The sequence below is a fragment of the Orbicella faveolata genome, unplaced genomic scaffold (assembly GCF_042242905.1).
Source record: "Orbicella faveolata isolate gen_17 unplaced genomic scaffold, um_ofav_v1 contig_34, whole genome shotgun sequence".
In the NCBI taxonomy this organism is placed as follows: domain Eukaryota; kingdom Metazoa; phylum Cnidaria; class Anthozoa; order Scleractinia; family Merulinidae; genus Orbicella; species Orbicella faveolata.
Window position 1 is genome coordinate 31,261,007 of NW_028301563.1, and position 12,937 is coordinate 31,273,943.

At 39.5% G+C, this 12,937-nt stretch overlaps 1 protein-coding gene across 1 annotated transcript; it reads right to left on the minus strand.

The window, feature by feature from the left end:
• Window positions 1-676: 676 nt before the first annotated feature.
• On the minus strand, window positions 677-11,307 carry LOC110060477 (prolyl 4-hydroxylase subunit alpha-1-like). The gene is made up of 13 exons (XM_020767259.2): window positions 10,583-11,307; window positions 8,988-9,128; window positions 7,949-8,139; window positions 6,824-6,875; window positions 6,555-6,721; window positions 5,753-5,923; window positions 4,816-4,886; window positions 3,527-3,626; window positions 3,220-3,270; window positions 2,467-2,529; window positions 2,030-2,098; window positions 1,825-1,921; window positions 677-969 (listed from the first exon to the last, which is right to left on the minus strand). The coding sequence occupies exons 1-13, from the start codon at window positions 10,926-10,928 to the stop codon at window positions 899-901; spliced, it is 1,590 nt and encodes a 529-aa protein (XP_020622918.2). The 5' UTR covers window positions 10,929-11,307; the 3' UTR covers window positions 677-898.
• Between the last annotated feature and the right edge of the window lie 1,630 nt (window positions 11,308-12,937).

Consider the following 12,937-nt stretch of genomic DNA (forward strand, 5'->3'; position numbering starts at 1 on the left):
AGGTAATCATACGGTTTCGAGTTCAATTTGGAATTAACTCACAAGTGAAAATTAATTCTAAATTGAACGAGGAAATCCGTATGATTACTTATTACGTCTGAAAATCATACGCGTGATTTGAAAATCGAACGAGCGTGCAGCGCGAGATTCGATTTGAAATCACAAGTATAATTTTAGGTCAAAATTGTACTCCACTTTATTACATTCGCTTTGAAATCGCACAATTTCATAGCCGAAATACAAGAATTTCGTTAGTACCAAAATTTGCCAAACAATAGCTTTTTTGTCTTTCAGTCTCCTGGAATGTGATTCTTTAGTTTGAAAAAGCCTTGAAATCTGATTGGTTGTTTCGTTTTCGTATTCCATTCTCATTGGTCAGGAAAAAGATTCAATTTAGAGCAAAAAATAGTGCAATTCGTGAATAAATCACCCTGCTGAGAGCCATTTAAAGGCTAGAGGGGATTATTTCAGGCTCAGAGTTAGTTATAGCTAGCCCGGGCTAGCTAGTTATTGTCGCTGAGAGTTAGTATAGTCTGCAGTTTACACTTATCGACAGAAAGAAATACAGATGCCGCTAGCTTAGAAAAAAGTTTTTGGTTAACTAACTTTTCTATCCAAAGATTTATTCTGCCTATGACGAAAAGGGTCCAAAACACAGAGCAAATGCGGTTGTTGATTTAGTTTTTATAAAGAGTTTATTTCTTAAGTTATCAATTTTACAATTTGCGAATAACTGTCCTCCAAGCTGCAATTTTATTACTAGCTAATATTTCCACTAGACTTATTTTTCGTCCCAGCCTCATATTAGACCTACGTTTATATCAAAAGACCTGACAAACTAAAACGAACTCGCAAAAGGCGGAACAAATGTGGAAATCACGTCTGAAATTATTTATCATCATTCGTTGGGGTCAAGGCTGCATTTGCGGCGGAATTCTTGTCCACGAATATGTAACCACTTATTGGCAACTGAAAAAGAACATCAAAGAAAAACATTGTGCTGTTAAATATGCTGTAAAGTGTTTTAAAAACAATCAGTGAAAGTTCTAGCACAGCGTGTCCCTTACTTCTGTTTTCCCGCGCTTTACACTGGTCATGTGTCTAGCTTCGAGCGGTGATTGGCTTACTGCATTACTTACGTGCTGCAGTGGGTCACCTAGTCTCCGTGACAGCCTCCTTTTGGGGTCCACCAACTAGGAAATGGGGAGGGAGGTGGAGGGAACATTGTGTGACCACCCAGAAAGACAGCTTTGAAGGAGACTATGGGTCACCGAGATATCATAACTTGGCAGAGAGGTCTTGTATTAATAATTACGCAATGAGTCCGAGTTCTCTGACAGCAAATAGTCAAGGAGGGCCAGAAGAGTTGACTACGAAGGGCAACCAAACAATTTACCATTTAAATGTGGGAAGGATGGGGTGGGACGGGACGGGACGGGAAAAGGGCCCTAGGGACGAGGTTGAACGAGGGGAAGTAGACAGATTTTTTTAATGAACGCTATAAAGGTCAACAGATAATAATCATAAACCTACAAAATTTAGTTATTTTCTAAGCCATAAATCAAGAAAAATTGTCTCTTTCAATGGATATACATGCGAAATAATTCGAGGATGAAAAATTCGCAGATTTCAAATAGAACACGTCGATTGACTTTCCAGTAGCCAGAAAATAATTGCATTTAACGCGGAATTAACCTTTGTCAGTTTTAGATCTGGCTTGCCTTAGCTTAGCTTGACCTCTTAAAATATTTTAATTTCGTTTTGTTTCCTATTGGCTGATCAAACTTTGGAGGAAGTAGGCACCAATCCCATTTACAGACTCACCCCATTTATTTCCGCAGAGGACTGGGCATGCCGCATGCTCTGTTTCGTAATCTCCTTTCCCTGATCTCTTGAGGTTATACCAGAACGCTGCATCACCCTGTAAACACGTCAGGAAATGATGTTAAAAGCTAGTATAATGGAATCAAGAAAGTGGAACAAAACAGGTCTGACAAAACCGGTCTGACAGGCTTTCAAAGTTTCTTACCATCGACGGACTCACAAAAGTTTTCGCTTTCGTAAATACTGTGTAACCTCCCCTGTTGACGTCATTAAGCTATAGAACCAAGCAGAAAAGTAGATTTTTATGTCAGTTAGCATCTTTCGAGATCCAACAACTTTTTCTCATTCTTAGAAAAAGAAAGTAAATTACTTTACTTTTTATTTAATTTGCTATTTTTTTTTTAATGTGAACCGACGGCTAGGTCTGTGATGGGGTTGTTCTAAAGCCAACTGAAACTTAAAAATTCAGCAAGCGAAACAGACGTACGAGTCTAACAGCTCTTAATAGAAACGAAACAAAAAAAATTGAAATATTTTGACAAATTATGAGTCTTGCCCTATGAATAATGGTTCTAAGATTCAGGTTTGTTTCTGGGTAGAATATAGAATTACTTTCAGAATGTAAAGTTTTTTTTTCCTTACATAAATAAGAACTGTGGCGACTCGGTTTCCATTCGGAGAGACATCTAAGGGTGAGCCTGGGTCCTAACAGACGAAACAAACAATTAGTCGGTACACAATAATATACTCTTGACTGGCGATCTAGTGATCTCAGAAGGTAATGTTTTGCTAAAGAACACTATACATTGACTCTAGCACTGCCCAGACCTGGGCAATTTAATCTTGAGTGTAGCGCTTTAGCTATGACATAAGACTACCGTGACTCTCGCGAAAGGAACTGGATACTAAAATAAAGCAGTTTTCAATAGGCCATATTCGTATTCCCGGTATTGGACTGGAACTAGCTTGCAACTCAGGCTAATGTGGGGAGTCTTTTCAAATGCAAATGCATGAATCTCTTTGTAAGATATTCCCCCCCCCCCTCCTGAGCCTCCATTCCAAGCTAGTTCCAGTACGATACCGAGGATACGAATATATTCAATTGAGTGTCGTTAAGCTAAGACCCAAGCTCTGATCATTCTGGCTAATTACAAAGGACGCAGACAATCCAGTGAACCAATGAAAACTTGAAGCAAATACATGTAGGTGACGCGAAGCGCGGGAAAATGTGGGCTAGCGAGTCACGATTAGTTTTAGTTTTACTTCTAATCGAAAGTTATCAACTTAATCTTGCGAAGTCGGGATTCACCGCTCAATATTTGGACGAGAGTCAATTAAAATTTTCTCTTTTCAGTGTGTTGTTAAAGAGTATATTATTATACAAAGGCTACTTACTCCAAAATCGAGGTGAAATTCATACTGACCAGCCATTCCATAGTTTGCGATCTGGTTGGTAGAAAAAACTTTTGTTTAGAGCATTGAGCATGGAAACCGAAGAAGTACATACATGTTAAAGGTGAATCAGTCCTCTCTATGTACCTTGTAAAATTAGCAAAATTAGTCAAATTTTATCGTCGTCTTTTCTAATTGGTTAAATTCTAGGTTATTACTGTTTTCATGAGTAAATCTCAGCGCCTGTAAAATAAATGACATATCTTGTATGTTAAGTTCTGAATAAAAGATATCTGTATTGATTCTTTACCTGCAATGGTTCTGCAGTACTCATTTCCAGTCCTGTCACGGCCCCAATCCGACGGTTCACCCTTGCAACGACCTCGTCATCCTCGTTTTCAAGCCAAGCGCTGTATTTTGGAACCATTTTTTCAGTAAATCACATAGTCATATGGCTCAAATTTTATAATAAAACAGCACGCAATTTGTACGAGCAGTCAATCACCGTTTGCTTCATACCAGCGGTCAAACGCATCGTATGCGCATTTCCTGCTGTCATTCCCACCTAAACCATTCTCGTCCCTAGAGTCTCTGTTTCTTTAACGACATTTTAGAACGAGTAACACTGGGAACGAGAATGCCCCAAAACGGTCACTGTTAGAGATATCTCGAATTTGTAAAATACTCCATTTACAGGTCAAAACTCAAGAAATTTACTGAAAACTTACGCTTTGTGCACCAAATCTGCGCAGCAGATTTATTTCAATTGTTATCCATAGCGTCGTATTTTCATTTTCCTTTGTATTTCCGGTACGTTTTCTGACAGACATTCTTGCCGTTTTGTTTCAATCAATTTCAAGATGGCAAAGACAGACGTATCAAATGTTTTCACTCCACACTACCCCGGAGGAATTTAAAAACGCAACAATCACCGGTCATTTTGGATTTGTGTTTGAGGAAACCTCGGTCAGGAAAATCACATGATTACCGTCATTATATCGTGACGTCATCGTTTTCGAAAAGCTCCGTTTTCTAAATGTTTTCCGTTCACACTAAAAAGCAAAGCCGCTGTTTCCAAATTCCTTCAGTTTGAAGAAAAGTCTCGTTTTCGTGACAGATTAGTGTGGACGTGTGAACGGTAGGCCTAACCGTAGAATTAAGGCGCGTTTTCGAATTCCTGCGGTGTAGGGACAGGGCCTAAATTGTTGCGTTTGAACGTTGCGCGCCTGTTTATATTATAAAGGATTAAATGGACATAATTGCGTTGTAACATATCAATGTCAAAGAAATAAGTAATGAATGTAGTGGTTATCAGAAAACTTATTCACTCACTCTCTCATAGCCTGCGCAGCAAGCGTCCCCGTATACAAGACGAACCGGAAATCGAGCCTCGCGAAAAATGGGGCGAGAATTGCTCTTGCCCCATTTTTGGCGCGGCTTGAATGCGAAAAAGGTCTTTCGCGCGGCGCAATGAAAAAGAACGCCTAATTAATCGCAGATTAGACCCGATTTCGCTCGGCTGGCTATACGCAGGACAACTCTCTCACCTCCTCACTCTCTTATTTCTTAAAGTGCACTGATACAGATTAAAACAGTCACCTTTTGCTTACTCTATAATGTGCGTTTTCCAGCACTCCGGTTTTTTTGTTAAACACAGTTGCTCTTCTTAGCTGTCAAATCAAGCCAAAACAAAGCGTCAGCTACTGGAAATCAAATGATAAATTAAGCAGCATTATAAAGGGTAAACCTTTAAGTAGAGTTTTCCAGATAGGAAGCCAATTTCCATGAGATCTGTGAGAGAGGTGGGTATCTTAAGTAGAACACAGGACTATCCTTGAAGAGATCCCGGGCTGACAAAGGGATTTTGCACGTAGGGCGTGAGATTTACCCCAGGGACGGAAGAAACGCCCCTTCCTCCATCGTTTTAACCGTAGTATTACCACGGTTGAAGTAGCTGAAGTTCCCATTTTGTTCTGCCCTATACTCATGATTGATAACCACAGTTATTTTGCCCTTATGCTAGTTACGCAGCATATATTTCAAGAAAATTTTAGATTGTTGTTCCAAACCATGCGTAGTTCATGTGTTATGTTTGTTGCCGCTGTTTGCATTTTATTTCTTGTTAAATTGAAATGGTCAAAGAACAAGAGTGTTTATGATAGATTTCATGGCTTGTAGAATAATAGGTCTACTCCTTGTCTCGTGTGAACCCCCTAACAAAACGCCATAATCTACCAAGCAATAGAACAGTTTCACTCACGTGGCCAGCAGCCATACAAATTTATTGAAACAAAGAATGTGCCTACCTAAGAAAAGAGTTCAACTCCCATAGTATTGGTTTGGAACATCAATATGGCCGCCGTTTTATTGTTCTTGTACACAAATATGGCTGCCGTGACGTCATGTATGTGAAAACGCTCTTTACTTTCCCAATCTTGTTCCCAGGCTCTGTCTTCTTTGCCTCTCTTAGGAGGCAAACGAGAGAGAGCCTGGGAACGAGGTTGATACTTTCCCTACAGTTCGTATTTCAGCATACCCTGGGCGTGGCGACTTCCTTGATTCTGTTAGCCTCCGCTGTGCTCAGAAGGTTTCTAAAGATGATAAGACGGGGTCGACGCCAAACCATTTCTACTTTAACAGGTCTGATCATAAGCAAAGGGTTCTTCTTCCCGTGATACCAACAAATCAGATTTCCTTGCGGAGTACTCTAAGTCAGAAATGGAAAGGAAAAAACAGTTACGAGCTCAGTTAGTGAAATGTTCTGAAATTCACTGCTTCGCCATACTCGGCGAACATTACAAAGGATGGAAATTTTCTTTTGAGCAACTTCCAGTCGTCACCGAACAAAATTTCTTGCCACATGTTATGGAATTCGCTGCTTTTGTATTTTCAAAACATTTTTGCTCGGCAATATCTACCTAAGGGAGGTCCACTTTTTACAGATATCGACCTACGGGAGGTATTTCGCCAGCTCGTAAAATGTCGGTCCGACGTTTTTCCATGCAAATTTTCCCGAAAGTAATCCGTTTTTATCTTCTCCAATTTTGCCGATTCATGTCCCTTTTTGGCTGTCAGGTCTCTGTTTCGTTTGGGTTTTTCTACCGTTTTAAGCCCTATTGTGATATTTCAGTTAATTCTGAAGCAAATTCATCCACTCAAAAACTGCTTAAAATTGCTTGACCTAATCTCTTTAAGCATTTCCCATTCTCCTATCACAGACTGCGATAATAAGAAGCAGTTGGGTTTGCTGTGGCTATTCGAAGTTGGTTTACAGATGTCATTCCAATTATAGAAGCCATTACTGCAGAACAAATGGAAAGAAGAGAGAGGACTGGTACCTTGCTCGTATCGCCCCTGCACAGGCTCGCGTATTCTCCACTTGTAAAAGTTGTCGTGGTAATTTCTTCTTCTTTCGCCTTTATTTGCTCATGGGTGTCACGTGTGTTTTGTTCAGCAGCTCTTCTGTAGTGCATAACATTCTCTTTTGCCTGGGTGCTGTTGGGAGCTGTTTAAAAACATGTGAACAGTTTTTATTTCTGAAAAAACGAAGACTATAGGCCGCAAGCGCACTTTAAAGTGGAATAAAGAAATAAATAAAATATCTTACCCAGTTGCACTATTTCCAAGGTAAGATTAAGAGCTCGCTCGGGGTTTCCTTTCTATATATAAAAAGATAGAAGACAAAATCAGTCAAGTCAATATTATTTTTCAAACCCTCGATTTTTCGAACCTCTCGAAAACTCGAATCAAAAGACGTTCCCCTGCCCTAGGTCGAACACTTTAATTTTATCCCCAATTTCTCGAACCACCCTAATTTCACACCAATTTTCGTTTCAGTATTAATGATACCTAGGATGGCGCAGTAGTGAGAGCACTCGCCTCCCACCAATGTGGCCCGCGTTCGATTCCGGCCCCTGGTGCCATACGTGGGTTGAGTTTGTTGTTGGTTCTCGCCTTACTCCGAGGGTTTTTCTCCGGGTTCTCCGGTTCTTCGCCCTCCGAAAAAACTAACATCTGCAAATTCCAATTCGACCAAGAAAGAGGCCCTGCATGAAAACCAGCTTAGGCTGATGTGTCTTCCTCTCTAAATATTGTAATTTATTTATTTATGAGTGCGTCACTTTCTCATTGCCAACGAAAAACACTCAAAATTTTTAATTTCTAAATAATAATTCGTTAATGAGTTCTCTGCTGTCTGTTACACATTTAAGTCCAATTTATTCGCAGCTGTTTCTTGAATTGTTTTACAAGCTCCTGGAAATAATTGCTATAAATCCTCGAACAAAACAAATCTCTACAGCCGTTCTGAAATGCACATAACCAAATTACACGTTTTAAGTTGCGCAGTGTCCACACTACGCCGGAGGAATTTAAAAAAGCAGCTTTATTCCTACGGTTGGGCCTACCGTCCACACTAATCCGTCACCAAAACGGAGCTTTTCGAAAACGCTCTTCAAACCGAGGGAATATATGATAGTGCCAGCTTTTCATTTTCGTGTGGACGGAACTGGACATTTCGAAAACGGAGCTTTTCGCAAACGATGACGTCATAATAACCGTGTGATTTCCCTGCCCTCGTTTTTTGCGGTGTGGACGGAAACATTTGATGCGTTCTCAGAGTGAAGCCTCCGTTTTCAAATTCTCACTCGGGTATAATGTGGACGGGGCCCTTAATTTTTTGTTTGCGTAACGTTTAATTGAGAGTCAAAGCAGCAAAGTCTGATTTTCTTACTATATATTCGATCCAAGCCAAGTACTCTAACACTTCTGTGCGATTAGCTACTCCGTCGTGTCTTCCTTGTCGTATCAGATCATCCGCCATGTTCAGCCAGGCCCTGGCCAGTCCATATCTCCCAGACTGATATGCTACTGTCCCCATATCAAAACAGTCTTCAGCCAATAGCTTTGGAGCCGGTCCACATCCTAAGCAGGCATTATATTATTATTTTTTTAACCTACATGTATACTCAAAACACATCTTGATCACAAACGTTCAACAGTGTAAAGATTTGAATTTGTACAATACGACCCAGTAAATGACAGGGACACATATAAACGAAGTTAGGATGAATAATAATGGACAGCAATGAATGGTATTATAATATACGGACGAATTATGAAGACAGCTACGAAATTATATGCTTTTCGTAACAAAATAATAATAATAATAATAATAATAATAATAATAATAATAACAATATTTAACTGTTGGCAACGTTTTTTAAATGACTTTTCCGTTCATCGGTCAAAAATTAAGAGACAAGTCTGGAGTATTCAGCAATTTATAATTAACAGACCAATAACATATCCAAGTATTTTCGCTTTTGAGAATAGACAGTCTCTCTTCAATCTTTGTACCATTTTACCTTCAACTAAAATACATTGTTTTCTTTAAGGGTTCGATGCTCCTTTCTCTTGCTACATGCACAAACTATTTAATATAACTATTGATACCATGCCATAGAAAATACAGCCAATCAGAATACAAGAAAGCCGATGTATATTCAACGGTATTATTAGTTCGTGTGAGTATATGATCTATCTATAGAACGCGACTTTCCCACTCCAGCCCTGTCGAGCTCATTTCCTCTCAGTTAGAGGACGTTCTGCCTAAACTCGTTCCCAGATCTCTCGTCGGCGCCCACAACAGACCTGGGTACGTTCTGCCATTTCTTTCCACATCAGAACCATTTTTATGGGCAAAAAAGAGTGTTTTCAATTACTCATGATCACTGACAAATGTCGTTTTGTTTTTGGTTTCCTTTGCTCACCTGGAATATCATTATTCACCATGTCAGGAGTAGATATGTCGTATGTGTCTTGGAGCCGAAAGAGTGCGGCCATGGCTCCTATCAAGTCCTCATTGGAGGTTGGAAACTGCCATTTGTTTGACTTCAATAGATCTTTTAAATCTACGGAAACAGAAGACAAGATTCAAACAAAAACATTTGGTTCGCTCAAACTTACTTCCGAAGACTCTTACGTTTATTCAAGACTTCCGTCGATATCCAATGACGACCGAAGCCTTCCGAAGATTACTGACGATTACCCGAAGACTTGTAAAGATTTGCAGGACGTTTGAAGATATTTAGACAGAAAGTGGTTGGAAAGAGACCGGAAAGTTAACACATTTTTTTGATGGCCTCTCGAAAATTGCGGAATCAGTCATCCAATATCTTTATCAGCAGACTAAGTAATCGCATATTTTCTTACAATATATATTTTCTTAACAATATATTATGCTGTAATTTAAGTTTATAAACTTTTAATCTGGTAATGAATCTTTTGTATAAACGTAGGACTAACAGACCGAATTATGAGCATAAATGTGTCAACTGTCGTTCCCAATAGGCCAAGTTCGATAATTCTAACATGGCTTCGAGGTTAGGACAAACCTCTATATTTGGTGTTGTTTTCTTTGTATCCAAGTCTCTTTTAGAAATTGAGAGACAAAAGAAATTTTAAAAATTTACAATTTTGACCCGAAAGCCTCGGAGCCACGTTAGAATATTGATATATTCGCTCCGATCCGTTTCTCCAGACCAGGGACAGGGAAGTGCAAGGGATCTGGGAACGAGTTTTGTCGTAGACATCTTAAAACATCCTGAGCTTGTCGAATCCTCCATTAAAAAAAAATGTGCAACTTGAAATCACTCTTGCTACTCAAATTTCTAGACGGCACAACTATAATCATAGTCACATTAGCCTGAGAAAGATGACGTATTTCCGGCTTTCGATTGTCTCCGCAGAAAATATTTTCGGCGGAGACTTGAGGCTGGACAGCCGGAAATAAGTCTGAGGTCGCAGCCATAGTCACATGGGCCAATGCCTATTTTTCCCGCGCTTTCCGGCGGCGTGTTGCGTGTTTTCGCTGTGATTTCTGATTGGTCCAATGCATGATTGACGTTTGCTGTAAACAACTAAACTTCCAAGGTGACTTTGATATCGGTTTTGCAGCAGTCATTAGGCCCGATCAATCGGTTTTAAAAGTGCATTGTTGACCTCGAGTGGAGATTATATTGACGAGGTTGATGCATTTAGTGTAATTCGTAGAAAATACGACATGAAATATTATCTAAACTTCAAAGGAAAAACCCTAGAATATAACTGGATTATTTTTTTTTTATATTGATACTCAATTGTCCATACTTTTGTTTTCAGCGTTGCAATGTTATTAGAATTTACAGGACTGATAAGTGTTGCAAACGTTCAACTCGTGAAAAGCCATTTTACAATCTTTATGAAATATAAGATTGAAAATCGAGAAATGAATACAAATCTTGAAAAACCTAGCAGCGTGTAATAAAACAAGTATAGAAATCTAGCGATCATTAACGATGTTAATGAACGAAATAACGAAACTTACCGTTCGAATAATCCTTGTCCAAAAATTTGCCAAGCTCGCTCCATCCGTTCGCAAATCTTTTGATAAGAGCATAAGTTGTGGTCGGATTTTCTAGAGATTTCAATCCCTCTATCTTCACCCGATTCGTCGCTTCTTTGACGCTATCAGCAAACTGCTTGATCTGTTGCAATCTTTTCTTTTCTAACTCGACAAATTTCTCGAGGCTTTCTCCAAGTTTCATTTCCAAGTTTACAACTTGTGTCATCTCTGCGATAGACGTGTAACTATCTCCTTTAGCGAAGAATTTTCGACGAAAACTTCGACAGAAAGCCAGGAAGAGAATTACACACAGCCATCGAGTGCCCATTTTGTCACCAGCAAGGTCTTACTGATTCAGGCTCGATACATGTGACCGATGAGTTTGCGCTAGCGAATTCTGAGAGGGGAAGTTTTCAAACTATTAATAATTAATCGTGAACATTTCTATACTATACTTGAAAGCAGATGGGATCTGCGCTATGTTTAGAATATAATTCTTCGATGGTTTTTAAATGGAAAGTAGTCAATACCAAGATGTAAAGTAAGAATTGGTCGCTGAAATATATTTTCCAGAATATATCACTGATTCTTTTAAACAGTGTTTGGTCGAGCCATGTGAGTGTAGTTGCGGTGAAGTTCTCAAATAGATTTTTTTTTCTGTGGCGCAAGTTGTTTACGGGTGTTACACTGGTTTTTCTATTGTTTCAAAGACAGGCCGTGGTACTGATTCTCTTGTTAGACCCCTAGTAAACTTTAAGCGAAACGTTCAGGCAGTTGTGTAAAGACAACATCGGAAGAATTGATTTAACTAATGGATTTATCCAGCTAAGCTAATTTTGTGTGGCAAACTTTATTTTCAATACCAGCTGGACCGGAACTGATCGAAAAGGCTCTTCAAAGGCCAGCTGATACCAGCTGAAGGCCAAGTGCTTCAAAATCGTAGCTAGGGTGAAGAGGGATGTTGCGATATGATGTCTGCCAATCTTAATGAAACTGTCTTACGTGTCTTCCCTTTTTCTCAAACTATCATCCTTCAGAAAGGCAAATATTACCATCAGATCAAAACACTTACAGGTTAGACATACAGATATATATTATAATGACATTGCTTTGGCCTTTTCTTAAATACAGGCTGTCTCTTTTAGAATGTAAGTGGCTATTTTGGCCTTTTTTTGGAATATAGGCTATTTCGCCTTCAGTTTTAGAATATAGGCTAGCCGTATTTGTTTTTAGAATATGGGCTATTTTGGCCATTGTTTAGAATATTGATTGTTTTGCTTTTTGGGATATAGGCCTAGCTTTTTTTAAAAAACAAAAGTTGTTTGGCTTTTTTTAGAATAAAAGGCTGGAACTCGAGTATAAAGCCTGGTTCACACTTGTGAGATAAGCTCAGGCATAAGCACGAGGATGTTCACACCAGTATTTTCCTGTGCTTAGGCTTGTGCTTATGCCTTCGTTTATCCGACAAGTGTGAATCAGGCTCAAGGCTTCTCGCAGGAAGGTGGGGAAGGGGAAGGCTTGATGCTTAGTTCAGTGCAGTCTGTATTTATTTATTAAAACCAAACTGGATACTGATAGCAGCTTCGAGGTTATAGCAGTTTTACTGAGAATATCTACCCCGGGCGGGGGGAGGTCTGCAAATGTTTGTTGAGGCTGTGAAGCTGGGGCTGTGAAGCGACTTACCCTACATCAGACCATGTTCAAATAAAAACACACACAAAAAAACATAAAAACACGCACCAATGTAAAATCTTCCATTGTACCTGAAGAAGGCTGGTTTGGCCAGCCGAAATATAGTACACCTGCAAAAAATCATTCTACGTTGTATCGGTTTTTGCTTTTGTATTCTTCATGTTCAAATGCATTTTGTGTGAATTATTCCTTCCTAGTCTAGAGTAAATTTTTTTGTGCCACTGAATCAGTTTCCCGGTATCGAGCTTATAACTTATTGTAGACCAAATCTCTCCCATGGCAGACCTCACAGCAACACATCCCAGCGGTACCCACTCCGAGGGTTCGAGGGAAAACTAGGTAGAGTGTTATATGACGTAGTAAGTGCAACGAGCTCCGCTCTCCACGAGTAATACGTGTCACTGCTTTGCTGAGACGCTTTCCAAAAAATATTTGAAGTATTTTATTTCCACTACTTCAACGTGCAGTTTGCCATGTTTCCTTCCAGCTTCAATGAAATGAATAATTGATTGTTTTCATGAATGAATCGATTCATCCACTTTTTGGCAGGTTTTCCATTCCTGTGTCACGCTAGTTGTAAGAATTACTTCTGTGCCTTAGGACCAAGCGACATTTCCACGAGGGCTTTCGCTCTTCAAAACACCA